Here is a 15537-nt window from a genome sequence, read left to right on the forward strand (position 1 = left end):
GTCAAGTGAATTCATTGTGCAACAACCTGGCATTCTTCCAGTTGATGCCATTGAGATACTCAGAATCAGAAAGGACAAATCAATTTGGGAGTAATTTTGAGGTGATTAATTTTTCCCTGCTACATCGCTACACTGGATCTTCGAGTTACCCCACCTGCCAAATCCAACTTTAACCCCTGATAAAGGTCAAAGCAACTTCAAGTTGATGCCTTCTAATTAGCAGAGACACATCCCACAAAGGTTACCTTGGGCTGTTCATTTGCATACAAAACTATGCCACATACCATATGAAACTACTGACAAATTTGCGTAACATACAGCCAAGTCATAGAGGGTCAAGACAGGCAACATCATTCTGTCATGATGAGTCATCTCCACAGACTGTTTACCCTGGGTTGTCACATGGCAGCTGCCTTAAGGTGTTTGTCATGGTAGATGTCAGAGAAGGTACTCCAAATTCTTGTTCACAAATCAGCATCAAACTCTCCTAAAAAACCCTGGATATATATAAAGTCCAGCAATCATGGCCGTAGCTACCATTGAGGACACCGAGGTCATGTCCTCTGTATTTTTTTCTTGAAGTTTTGTTTCATTGTGAAGTGAAAATAGCCGACGAGACAATTATCCTTGCATCAACGGACCATCACGTGACACGTACTTGCAGATACCACGGCCCCAGTGTTATGTCCCAACTGGTTTCCAACTTAACTGGTTTAACAGCTCCAGCTGTGCTGTGCTTCCGTCAGCAGATTTGTCACAAATTCACAAATATACACAGCATATTACTGGAGATTTTTAAGTCACAGTTATATAGTGCTCACTTCCAGAAAAAATATTCGCTGCAGTAGATGTGAACTGCAACTTGAAAATTGCCAGAAATATGTCTACATTTGTGAATTGGACTTGACCTGATTTTGCAAATTGTTCATTCATTGGATGAGCCCTTTTCTCCCTTTCCCAGCAGGCCGTGCTCCATTCCAAATTTTAAGAACAAACTAAGCAAATAATATATTGCAGTTTTACATTTTAAATATACAACCATAGAAGTTGTAGAATACTGAAATAGGAGTTGATTTAAGTTGCAAAATTGGAAGTGATAAGAAAGAACTAGACCACAAGAGTGACCATGACAGAGAAATGCACAGCAAGAAAGTGATATAAATACATCATGGATTACTTGCAAATAAGTTGTGGTCTTCTTTTTGACCTTGGTATTTGAAAAATCCTGGCTACGGCCTTGCCAGCAATAGGTTATTTTTGGGTAATGATGTTGAACCGCATTTCAACGTTCTTGAATGATATGGTATGATACTGCTGACTCAACTAAGAAACCTCAATCTGAACTCTGCAACTTTTGACCACTGTCTGCATATTGTTTCATTCTCCAGTCTACATACATGTAGATGAGTAGTTCTGGTTCTCAGCGTCCACAATATAAAATTATAGATAGTTGCTCCTGGCACACAAGCCCACACAAGCCCTTTTGTACGAAGATTAATGAACCTGGGCTGATTGATTATCATCGGCTATTAAAGGGGTCTCTAGTCTCTATTGCTCTTGCTCCATCACATTCATTCTTGTGCTTGTACTGTATATGTGTACTGGGCACCAGCGATCGAACATATTGAAGCTGGGATGATCTGAAAATATATCAAAAGCTTGTAACTGCTCAACAGAAAATGGTGGAGAGACACGACAAACAAGACTGGTTTCTTAAATAAAAATCTGTAGTGAGCTAAACACTCGGATACCTATAGCCTTTGTCAAGAGGCCAAAGAGGAATCTAGTGGGATTTTTTTTGTCAAAGGTTCAAAGGCAACATTTTAATCAAGTTTTTGGACATTTGCTGTCAGCTCTGAATGTGAAAATGATCAGCTTAGTTCAGTGGTTCCATGATATGAGCAAATGACCAAAAAAGGCCATATTTATTATTCTCTTATTATTTTATTATCACAAAAGGCTTTCCCCCTCCACTTTCTCTCTCTCTGTTTCATCTCAACAGATTTGGCAGTTTGAGATTAACCTCACAGAGAATTTCAGACACCAACCCAGTCTACTGTATATCCCCATCTTTCAGCAAATCAGACCTTTAGAAGTACTTTTTACAAGAATAAAGAAAAGAAAGCCAGTACAGTATGCATTTCGGAAGAACAGCGCATAATGAGGTTTCAAAAGCTCATGGATCACAAACTCCCACTCGAACAAAGACTCTTGTAAACACTCAACTAAGGAATGAAAAATGAGACACATTTATTATCATCTAACATTGTTCTTTGGCTGGATGAAAGAAAGGTACGTCATACTGACTATAATAATAAAATTTACAGTACAGTCAGTATGATGTTTACAGTTTTACTGTACTTAACTGCACCTTTTCCAGAATCAGATCCTGCTTATATCACAGCGTAGGTAGGAATAGGTTTTTTTTAAATGAATGACGAATGAGGGATTACACTGCTAATGCTGTAAAACCCAACTTAATTTACCTGCTGAAATCTGTCAGCATAAATTTAGCAACAAGATGAAACCAAAGTGTATAAAATAAAGCAGATTTAAGAAGATGACCATTTTTCTGGATGACCCAGTAACCTAAAGGGACTTGTCATGGCGTGTAATTATGGCTTAATGCTCATACCTCTGAACTTCAAAAGGGAGCAAAAGCAAGAAATTCAAAGAGACTAACATGGCACTGATGTGACAGAAACAGAGGAAAATCTACTGCCCTTAAAAGCGCTTTTACTCAAAATGAGAAAATAACATGTGACAATAATAATGTGTTATGTAGGGAAAAAGGGAAAAGGAAAGAGATGTGGGCAATACTAATGTCTCCTGGGGCAAAACTGTGAGCTTGCACATAAGTGGCGCATGTTCACCCTTGGCCTGTGTGGAGTGGCCAGATGGAGAAAAGTCAACTGATAAAGTCAAACATGTTTACAGAGGGTGAGAATGTGTGGACGGGGGCTGTTGTGGAGATGACAGCACCCTGCAGAGAGAAAAACGAATGTCACACAGCTCAGGATGAACTGGAGGCATGCTGCTTTATCTTGCTGTCTAAATGTCTGATGTGTTTAAGAACGAGTGGAATCTATAATATAAATGAGTCCTAATGAGCAGGAAGATGAGCAATGTGTCCTCTTTTACACTTTGGTGAGGCTCGTCACTGAACACAGCAGTAGAGACACATCACGTAGACCTATATTTCAGTTTCCTTGGTAGTCAGTTATAGTAGTTATAATACATAACATGCATCCTCTGGTAACACATACACAGAAGCCCCCCAAAACATCATTGACCCATCATTAAAATATAACTTCCTTCCATGTTCTTTCAAATATTTTGAAAAAAAAAAATCTAATAAATTGTTCACAGAATAGCAGAAGAAAGATGTCTATCATGATAAAGGTTTTAGTCTAATTTTACCAAGTAACTGGCTAACTTGAAGTTTTTCTTCTTGTTATATAACACCTGTAACCAAAAACCTGGCAGCAAAGCTTTTTATATTATTGTCAGGTTGGTTTCAGATGGCTTCAAAGAGTTACTACCCTCATAATCTTCAGCACAAAAAAGCTCCCCAAATTAGCGTGAGATGAGGTTGTAACACCGCTCCTATTTTGTGTGATTTGGTTTCCTGATGAGTTCACTTAATAACTTGGTCACATGATTAGAGCTGATGCAGCAGCAGCAGAGGTTTAAGGATTTTTGGCCACACACACACACACACACACACACACACACCATCAAACATACTCATCTGCATAAATCTCATAGAAATGTTTGAGAGAAAGAAAAGAAAAAATACTCACTAAGACATCTGATGGTTAACAAGCAAATGAATGGGTTGACTGCCTCCTGGTGTCACCAGATTGTATTACAACACATTGCACAAGACAAGTGCAAGATAGCTGAGCTGAATTAGAGAAAACAGTGGACAAGCCAGGGGGACAGATTCTTAAAGAGAGGATAGGGAGCAGCAGAGAGAAAGTGGGAGAAGATAAACAGACGGATAAAACGTTTAATGAGACATTAGGATATCACAAAAATGCGCCAGGGCAAAGCCAAGCATGCCACTGGGAAATAAAACTGAGGGAGGCAGCAGAGAGAAGAGAAAACAAAAAGGGGAGAGGATGTGTAAGAGAGTAAATGAGGATGTATGAGAGAGCAAAATAGGGTGAAGTAGAGAGAAAGGTAAAATACAAAGAGGAAACAAGGGAAAGAAAGAAGATCAAAGCAGGCATTCATTTTTTTCCACATGCCCCCCCCCCCTCCTCTACCTCTATTGTTCATCCGATTGCTGGACGTATTTTATCACCATGCCATGTTTATCTTAAGCCCAATCTGTCGAAAATAATCTTTCCTAAATCATTTTAAACCCACACTCTCCACATCTCCCCTTTTCTTGTTTTATCTCCTCCCATGTCCCTCAATCAGCCTTGCTGTCAAAAGTCTGTACATCAGCTCTTACTCACACACACACTTTGTCTCTCTGCATCTACAGCCTCACTCCTTCATTCCATTCTTCCTTCGTCCTCCTTCCTTCCCCCTTCTGCTTTATAACAGAGAGACACAGGCAAAGTTTGCTTGTGCCAGTGGACCATGCGAGAGCACTACATTTCTATGAATTTCCATTGAAACGTACAATGCTACACACCAAAGAACAATCTCATAATTTAAAAAAAATCACCAGTCCTCAAGCACACATGCCCCCGCATCTTGCAAACAGGGGAGAATAAAAGCAGATGCAGGCTCATTCATACAAGGTCCTTCATGGATAAAACCATACAATGTATGGTTGTTGTTTTTTAATCATTCTAAAACTCTCTATTTAAATATATAAATACAATGAATATGTATTTTTTTAACATATGATTTCCGTTTGACTGATACAGATATTTTAAATGTCATTCTTTGGAAGCAAAGGCAAAGGAAATTATTTCAGTTTGACTTCGATGCAATCTGTCCTTGAGCCAGAAATGGTGCCAGTTTCATAATGAATCTTGATTTTGGAATTAGGCTCTTTAAGCATTTAGCTGACCTCATTCGGAGCAACATGCAGCTTCGGCAGCAGTGACAATCAGTACGCATTTCATAGTCCTATAATTGCATGTAGCTCTGGAAGAAGCAAAAGCAAGGGACAAGATTATATATTACATAAGAAATCCAGCAAGGATCTTACATTTCTATTTCTGATAAGATAATTTGGCCTCGGTGCTGTAGCCTAGATAGTCTACTCTACTCAGTATACTGCAATGATATGAAACTATATTGTGATATACAGGGTGTCTCATCCCTGCCTACCTAAAGTGATAACAGGTGGGAAGCAGCCAGCTAACAAGTGTTTCAAGCATCCACCCAGACTGCAGAGAAATCCCAGCTGAGCAGAAAGGCTGGCAGGTGCTATTCATGGAGTCTGAGAGATAATGAGGGGAGAACTTGGGGGGAATAATGTGAGAATGAGTGTGTGTGTGTGTGTGTGTGTGTGTGTGTGTGTGTGTGTGTGTGTGTGTGTGTGTGTGTGTAAACCGAAGAAGGAGGGGGGACACAAAACAATCTGTGCAAAAGAGCATGACAAATAACACCAAAGAATTCATCAATAAGATACTCTTTTTTTCTGTCATATCATCCTTGTCTCTCTTATGTGGTAATAAAAGAGTCGATAGTGTTTAAATTGCCAATAAAGAGGTTAGAGAGGAAAGATTATCATTTGTTGAGTGTAAGAAAATAAGGGCTGTGAAAGAAGTTGAGCTGCTTCTACACTAGCAGTCTAGTATAACAGAGGATTGATGCAAGTATGAAAAAGAACACTAATAGATTAGTTCAGTAAGTATATTTGGTGCTTAGATATAGAGAAACTGTGCGTACAGTACAGTTTGGTTGGGAGGTCTCGGTCTTGGCACAAGTAAAGCTATGTGCTTCATCTTTAGAAAAGAATAAACAGGAACAACAAATGTGTTGCCTGGAGGTAGACGATGTACTGAGGCAGTGTCAAACCCAGCAGGGAGTATGGATGAAGTACATGCAGAGAGGAGGAGGCTTTGTTGTAATGTACTGTGGGCCTGATGCATTTAGGATTCATTTTTGGAGCAACCTATTCAGTGCTGCCTAGTTCACACCAAATCCAAAACAGTGAAAGGTGCCAGAGGACCTCTGTGTTCAGACTGCAACACATATCCTGTCAAAATGCAAGGTAACTGCTTCTTGATACTGATGCTCTTGGCAGCAAAAACAAGCACTGAAAAGCCTGTGATCAGCAACAAGACAGATGTAACAAAAAGTTTGATTGGTAAACTTCAGGAAGAAATACTGTAAGATTTATGAATCAGTAATTATGTCAAATGCATTCTGTAGGAAATGTAAGTACCATGAAGGATTATGTTTAGTGGTAAAGGATTGGTATGGGGGGAAAGAACTGTCAAAATGGAAGCTGCAGGGGCTGAGAGATCATATTTTAATTTCAAGATGTGTCAATCTCCAAAAACAGTGGATCCTATTATTCCCATGCATCTAAAGAGCATCAATCACAAGTCGCAACTACCATAACTTGAGGCTTAAACCAACACAGAAGTACCTTAACATGCAATGCCACCAACGGCCACACTTTGCTACACCCATCTTTATGTAATAGAGACAATAATAATACTACATTAAATTTGTATTCACATTTACTTTAATTAATACATTTAATTTGCTCTACAACTATGATACAGCAAAGCAGAAGGCTTAATCCCCCACAGTGCGGAGATTTGTACCGGAGGGCCATCGCAGGTTTAAGGGTGCTGGTGGAAGCTTGTGGTATGATTAGTTCCTATATGTGTGCAGGTGCATGTCCGTCGATGTATTTGTATGAGAGCAGCAGGACTTTGTAGTCAATCCCAAAAGAGACAGCGAGCCAGCGCAATGAAAACAGAATTGGTGTTAAATGTTCGCATTTTTGCACTTTCATGAGGATCTGGCAGCAGTGTTCTGAATGTACTGGAGCTTCTGGATGCCGCCCCCCCCCCCCCCCCCCCCACCAAAAAAAAAACAACCTGTAAATGTATCATAATTTTACTATAATAAAGCTAATTTACTAAACAGATAAACTGCCTGTGATGTCTTAAGAAAAATTAGTGCAATTTCAACAATATTATGTCTCAGTCCTTTACAGATTATGCAATATAAATTCAATATATGAATGGTTTAAATATGACCACAATATGAATGTATTATTATTTTCTATAGTAGTCAGGGTGGAAAAAAAACCTGAATCAGCAGAAAAATTGGAATGACTTTTCAGCAATTTAACATGATCGTCAAAAGTCAGATGAGGATCAAACCTAACACCTATATTAGGGACTGAGGAGGAGAGGGGGATGTCTAAGCCATCTAGTGTGGAGTACCAATAAGGAGAGCTTCAGTTTTGCTGCTGTTTAACTGGAGGAAATGTGTGCTCATCCAGGCCTTTATCTCCTTAAACACAATGGAGGTGTAACATGGCTGTAGAAGTGCTTGGGTCAGTTTAGATGTACAGCTGGGTATCATCAGCATAGTAATGAAAGCTATAAGTCTATAGTCTTTCATTATGCCCCCTACCTCCTAAATGCCCTCTTCCTTCAAACCCTTACCCTCCAGTGTGGAATGCAGGTGTCATCTAAAGCCTGATGACATCATCATTTAGTCCCTTTACTAAATATTCATAAAGAAAACATGTCTTTTATTGTGCTTACAAGTCACTTCTGACATTTTCAGTATTTAACCAAGACTATGACCTTTCCCTAACCTTAACCAATAAATGCTTACACATAATGATAAAAACTATCAATCATGGTTTAGTTGCTGTAAACAGATATTGTTTTGCAAGAATTAATATATTGGGGAAAACAAAATATCTTATCAAAGAAAGTTTACATTATCCTGCTGTTGGATGAACCCCTGACCAACTACGTGCATACCAGAGGGTACTGCATTGCGCTGCAGAATGCTGTGGTAGCTGACCCTGGATCCAGAAAAACAGCCCCAGACCATCATGCTTCCTCCTCCATATTTGACACTTAATGTCACACACTGAGGAACCATCCTTTCGTCTACTCGACGGCGTACAAAACTCCTGTGTGATGAACAGAATATTTAAAATTTTGATTCATCAGTCCATAACACCTTCTTCCAGTCTTCAGTAGTCCATTGGTGGTGTTTCATGGCCCAGGCAAGCTTCTTCTTCTTATTCTGACATCTTAGCAATGGCTTTCTTGCTGCAACTCAACCTGCAACTCGAAGTCTTCTCTTCACAGTTGAAACTGAACTTGCTTACTACGACCACTATTAAGCTAGACCTAAAATATGATGTGATCCGATGCTCAGCAGTCTGTTTACTTTACAGAAGGAGGATGTCACCATACAACATGTGGATGGAGCAAAGAGGAGAAAGCTCTGCCACTCTGAGCTGGCAGTCAAGGCTGAACAGCAAAGCTGGAAGCAAGGACACATTCTGCTAAGGCTGCGGGCCATGAATTTGTAGTTACAGTACATCCACGCTCAGTTAACAGTAAGGATTATCATATCTTACTGTGATTACAACTAATATCACGCTACGACTCACTGGCTACAAGTTGTATGCTCAGTAAGATCCACTCAAAGAGTCGACTTGCATTCACTCTGAGCACTTTGTAACTCATCTTCAGTACAGATTTACATAGTAGGTCTGCCCGGCCTACAATAGATCCCACCGACTCACAACCCTCCTCCCACCCACCAGTATCAAAAGCGAGTCTGGAATCAGTTGTATCAAAATGACTTTTTAAAGAGGGCCCTTTGAAGCAGTGCCTCTGTTAGGCCTCGGACCAGTCTCTTGTGTGGCTTCACAGCATGACAGCAGCAATGATAGCAGCATGGAGCTAAAACATGAGAGAGGAGTAAAAGACAGAGAGAGAGAGACAGAGAGAGTGAGGGACAACTGATCTGCTTTCCATTACGTTGTTTTCTCCCCATGCTACTAAAAGAGAAATCGAGTATAATCTACCTTGTTTATATAAGAAACTGATTAGGCTAGTTCTCACAATTTAAAAGAAGAATAAAAGGGGATGAGAAATAATGACTATGAGAGAAAAAAGATGAAGAGAGTAGAGATGGTGGAAACTGTGAACAGAGACAGAGATATAGACAGACAGAGATATAGTAATCAAAGTTAGATACAAGCCTTAAGACAAGAAGCAATGATCTGACTGAGGCTGACTGAGAGAGAGGAAAAAGGCCATCGTCATACAGATAAACTGATAGTGAGAAAAAGAGGGAAAGAGAGAGAGAGAAGAAGCGGAATAATACTGTGCTTTTGAATTAAAACAGAAACGGGTAATGAGATGCTAATGTAACAACAAAGGAGTGAGTGCCCTCCGGGGGGAGCTATGCTACAGCAAGTGGCTCCAATATGAACACAGTAGATAGGGGAATTGAATTTAAAAATGCCCTTTATTAAACTACTGACATGCACGCATATTCATTCAGGTGCGATTGAAGTCAAACCTGATTCATATGTTCCCACCTCTGGCTGTGTGCGAGCAAATAAAAAACAATAGAGGCATCCCTGGAGAGAGGGAGCGATTAAGGTGACAAAATGGGAAGAAACTGTGAAAAGTGGAGACACTTCTAGCTTCATCTAACAACCCTTTTCCCAACCATGAGGATGTCTGCGATATGAGGTTAACATGAGGACAAGGTTCATTGAGGCCCTGAGAAGGAGCAAAAGGAAAACGTGATGGACAGAGACAAGAAGAAAATGAAAAAGTCATAGACACCCCAGAGAATACAGCTGGAGTAAAAAGCATTGAGGAGAGAAGAGGAGACTGGAGGTCTTTGCAATGGCAGACAGGCTTTTGACTGGGAGGTGGAGATGAAGCTTTACAAGTAAAGGGGAATAATGGAGAGATCCTTGGTACAAAAGATGTAATTACTCAAGGGAATGAGTGCTGGAGAGTAGTGATACACGGGATTTGTATAAAAAGAGTGACTGGGCAGTACTCAAGAGACTGTCAAAGAGAATACTGGGGGAGGGGAGGAGCACTCCTGACAGATAAGCCTGCAGATATTATAGACACACTATGAAAAAATTGGAAAGCTGGAAAATCATCATAACAAGTCCTCAAGAGGATGCTGTGAACGAGCCAATACCAAAGCACAATGCAAGAAAATAAAAGCAAGCTTAAGACCGTGCGTATAACCTGCAGGGATTGTGGGATATTTGCGCTATATAGAGATGCAGAGGTGTGTTGGGAAACATTGTTATGTAGAAAGAGTGCAGGATTGATGCGTTGGATGTAGCACAAAGAGCAGATGAAAAAGCTATAGTAGTTCTCAAGAGGATGTTGTGAATGAGTGAATGAGTGCAATGAAAGAGAAGAAGAGCAGAAGGTTGAAGAAAATCCTCCAGGAGATTCAGTTGGATGCTGTTGCAGGGGGACTAAATAAAGATGCTACTTACTAAATTTAGTTTACACCAAAAACTTTTTTGCAAAGTCAAAATAAGGCCAACTTTAAGTTGTTCTCACATGGCAGAAAGAAATAAAAACAACAAACGTCCATATCTATCCTCAACTCACTTGTTTGCCAGTTAGCTCCACCTACTGCAAAACTTGAACTTTTGACTTTTCCAGTCAACTTTTCTTAGCACTGTTTGACTCAACAGTTTTCCCCAACCTTAAATTTTAATATTATAACCCCCATAAGATCACATTGTGAGGCTGAATTCAAAAGAAGAGACTGAATGTTAATGTTATGAAAAATAATAAAAACTGCTCATTCAGCTCATTCAGATATTGTTGCTGTAGCTCGGAGGACCTGCAGGCTTGGTGCGTGTTACCAGTGGCACGGGCTAATTGGGTTTCCGTTCTTAATTAGGCCAATTAATTAGGAAATGCAGCTGAGGCCATGAGCACTCCACCAGGTCATTTATGGATTACATGGAGAGAAGAAGAGTCGTGGGAAGATTGCAGGAGTAGAGGAAAGGAATCGAGGAGCTTATGAGCAAAAAGGTCACTCAAAATGGCTTTTTTTGGGAGAATACCTCAACAGGTCCCAACACCTTCACTCCTACTGAATGTTATCACTAGGTGATTCTTGAACTGTGGGTAATTACCCTATTGACAATTTAATCAAATCAATCACTTATTTTGGGAGTCAGTGAATTGAAAACAGAGACTGCTAATTCATCTGATTTCCCAACTGACACCCACTGTTTTTAATAAGCCATGAGAAACATGTGAAATGATGAAAGAGAGAGATGTGAAATGAAGTGGGTGAAACAGGGAAAATGAAAAGAACATTCATATGCAAAAGGCAGTACAATGTGCAGTCATTTGTCCGTCAGGTTGCTCTGTTTGTCTCCAACTTCCAAGACTTCCACTGCCTTCAGGGCAAAAACAGTAACCTCTTCATTTCTAACCCCTTTCATGCACAGCCACGTGGCATTCACACCATTTGCACACTGTAGGCTATGATATCAGTGCATGAAAGCTTAATATTGTAGAATAGAATCATGTTATGTTAGTACAAATATGACAGATATCGCCTTCAGTTGTAGGCTTATTACTACAAAAATATGGAACAAGACTTAAATATTCAAATATGCGGCATATATCTGTTTTAACACTCACCTCCACAAAGAGGAAGCAGGGCACAATGTAGGTACTTGTCTTATGCTGGCATCTGTCTGCGGGTAGGCTCCTCATCTCCCTCCTCTGTGCTGACAGCCGACTGTCAATCATCTGTAAGGTCAAATGTCATTGTAAAGTTTCAGTGTACCTGATTTGTTTCTGGTTGTGTCAAATGAATGAATTGTGCCTCATGTAAAGTTACGATGCAGTAAGATGAGGAACTACTTGATATTTTGTAGAAGCTAAAACTGTAAATGGTGAACTTATGATAACAAAGACATGTAAAGGTAATACAGATGTGGATCAGTGTTTATAATGCTAAACAGTAACTGCAGTGTTCACACTGAGAGCAACCTAGATTATATCAAGGTGTAACAATAACTAAGAAATAAGGGTGAGGCAATAACATTTCTGGCCATTTAGATGATATGACACTGAATTTCAAACTTGTCCAAAGTCAACCTGTAAGTTTGGCTGCGGATAAAAGTTATGTTGACTTATATGCAAGGGAAGAGATCTGACTGGAACCCCAATTTATTCTTTTTGTTAGCGTTAGACTCTGTGACTATAATGAGTCACTGAACAGCCCTTTGAGTTCCAGGCGATACAAGCGTGTAAATAGTAGTCTATTTATATTCAGTTCCTGCATGGCTTAGAGTAAATCTTAGGGTGTGAATTTCACACTCTGTAGAGTCACAGCAAAGAGGCAAATAACAATATGTGGAATCATTTGGTGTTTAACCTAGAAAGTTGAGGATCTGTGATCATTTTCAATATTTGTCTCAAAATGTGTCATTATACTATTCAGACAAAATTAAGTAAAAACCGTTTTCACCACCATGTATTTAATTCACATTCACATTTTTTCCCCCTAACATTTACCAGATGCCACCTAGACTTAACCATATCTCAACAATGTTACAGTGCTATGCATAGATATTGTAGGGAAACATAATTAAAAAAAAAAAAAAATGGTGGCGCGCAGGTGGTCGAGTGGTTAGAGTGCATGCCATATACGCAGCTGACCCCGGTTTGAATCCCGGTCGGAGGTTCTTTGCTGCATGTCACACCCCCCTCTCTTTCCTATGTTTCCTGTCTGTCTACTGCTAAATAAAGATGTCTATACCAGACAATGTGACTATTTAAGATCTAAAATCATAGTAAGTACACTTGCTGGACAATTTGCATATGGAGTATTTATCTGGTAGCTATTGTGCTACATGTGAATTTTACAGATAATCAAGTCTGAACACAAAGAGAACCCTTTTACCATCTATCATGTGAAAGAAAGACATCTATTTATACACAAATGCACACCTATACACGCACGCAGACATACCCAGTTACACATATGTAGAGATGCCCACAAAGATGCATCAACCACACACACACACACACACACACATACACACACACACACACACACACACACACATACACATACACATACACATACACATACACATACACACACACACACACACACACACACACACACACACACACACCACGGGTAGGCAATCAAAAGAATTGGGGGGGAAATGAGGTTGAAAGGAGGAGAAGTAGAGTGGAAACAGAGGAGCAATGATCAAAAACAAAAGCCTGACAGAGATGAGAGAGAGACAACGTCATGATGCAGACGTTTGGAGACTCTTCAGAAGTAAGGAGGGTGGGGTGGAAGCCAGCAGACTCAGCAGTGGGAAATAATAGCGATTGGGGAAAACAGGTAGAAGTTGAGGAAAAACAGCTCCAGTCCCCCAAAGTACTGTAAGCATAACAGGAAATGGAGAAAGACATGGTGAGGACATTTTGGTAAAAAAGGAAGCCCAGCTCTGAGTTAATAAGGGGTTTCCAACAGAGCACTTTTTTATATTTAAGCCAATCTCAAAAGTCATTTCACCCAACAAGGATTTAGGTTTGAGTTCAGGGTTATTTGAATCAAACAGCAAATGCTTTTCCCCCAAGGACTGTGAATTTTGAAATCATGATTCTATCAATATTTCAGAATTCAATATAATTTTATTCATTCAAACACCCATTTGTTCTCTCAGATGTGGAGCCTTTTCCCTGATCTCCTTGACAACAATTATCTCACTGACGTTATGGCTGGGAGCACTCACTGTATTTGAAGTGATTTGATTGTGTATAGTTCCTGTCACTGTTTATTTAAAGTTTTGATTTGCTCAATGCCTCTTAATTGTTTTTTTCACCCTACTGGTAGAGCATGATTATTTAATCCCCATCAGATATGTTACTGAGGTGTGGCCTAAATAACATTCCAGTGCTTTTGTCCTACTATGATTGTTGATCATATCTATGTCATCTAAATAAAAGAGGAATGCATATGGAGCCAGAGTGTGTGACACTTTTTCCTACTCTCAAGTTTACCTCCAGTGATCAGCACCTCACTACAATCCTTGGTGTGCATTACTTTTCAATTATGTATGAGGGCAAAGCTCTGCCGCCATGTCAGCCCTTTCCCCAATCAGTTGGTTGTTATGGATGAGAGGGGAGGCAGACACAGTATTCATAATGTTCAGGTGCACTAAGAAGAAATGGACATGTGACAAAGAAAATGTAAACTGTATTATTTCTGCTACATGTTTGAAAGAGCACCACAGTATATGCATTAATAACTAAAGAATTAATGATGCAATACTCTCCCAAACCTCAATATACTTACATCTTCTCTCATATTGAACAGTTTAACAGACAATTTTAGCTCATAGCATGTTATCGAAGATTAACAGCACATTCAACAGCGTTCAGACTAAGAGAGATCCATTCTAAGCCATGTATGCTTTTGTAGAGAAGTTCATAACCCACACACCAGGCTTGTGACTGTTAAAGACACCGGGTAATGGTCTCTTCAGTTTAAACATGCAAGATTTTGGGATTATAAATCATATTTTCTGAAAAATCACCTCCGGCACTGTCACAATGTCCACATACTTGAACTTAAATTATCTGGCAGTGAAGTCCCTCATTGCAGTTTCTGTTCCACGTCATAGATTTATCATCGAGGCTCTCTATTAATAGCATTGCATGAGGCATGTTTATGGCTGCAAATATTCTAAATATCGAAGAATTCAATTCAGAAATTTTCATGTCATACATGGTTTACACTACATGCATATGCATTTTCTGTAGGTGAGAGACTGGATTTATGTCTATGCACTGTGCAATGATTAGCTGAGTGATAACAGACACACATATATATATATACATTCACAAAGCAGTGCAGAAGTGTTCACTGTGTTTAAGTGTGTTAATTATTCATGCGGCAGATGATATACGTGTTTTCACCCTCATTTCCCCCACTACTGCCTGTCTGTCTCATGGGAGATACTATCCCACTATTAACCCACTATTCTAATATGAGCACAAGCCTCTACTATAGTCAAGCCTCTGCTACTGCTTCAAGTGGTTTGATTAATAAAACAGTGTTCATTGATTCTAAGAAAAGAGAGAACATGTTGTACATGTTCGTCAGAAGATAAAAAGATGCGTACACACACGCGCATATATATATATATATATATATATATATATATATATATATATATAGATGCATACACATACAGCAGGTTATCTGCTGTAAATACAGTATTTGGGTCTCCCTTTATGTACTCATCTTCCAAAGCAGTGAGAAGCAATCAGACATAAGGCTGGCGTGACTGATTGTCTCTTGTGCTGCTGTCCATGTCGTTCACAATGATTTGCATCCTTAAGCTTCACTCTGGCACCACAGCAACAAAAGACCCACTCACTATCTGGCTGGCACACACACACACTTACGCACGCTCGCACACAGGCACAGGTGCACAAAAATATACAAAGACTGATATCCACACACCTGTATGCACAGGCTCATTTACACATACACACATAGTCACTTTTGGGGAAATTACATTTCACA

General features: G+C 39.6%; 1 protein-coding gene across 1 annotated transcript in view; it reads right to left on the bottom strand.

Annotated features, from left to right (window-relative positions):
* The window catches only part of LOC128368202 (phospholipid phosphatase-related protein type 5-like), a 49385-nt gene that overhangs the window by 33103 nt on the left and 745 nt on the right, over positions 1-15537 (bottom strand). The window contains exon 2 of the mRNA XM_053328979.1: positions 11619-11729. Coding sequence (XP_053184954.1) covers positions 11619-11729 — 111 coding nt within the window. The remainder of the gene's footprint in view (positions 1-11618; positions 11730-15537) is intronic.

Source organism: Scomber japonicus, chromosome 2 (genome assembly GCF_027409825.1).
Source record: "Scomber japonicus isolate fScoJap1 chromosome 2, fScoJap1.pri, whole genome shotgun sequence".
NCBI classification, from domain to species: Eukaryota; Metazoa; Chordata; class Actinopteri; order Scombriformes; family Scombridae; genus Scomber; species Scomber japonicus.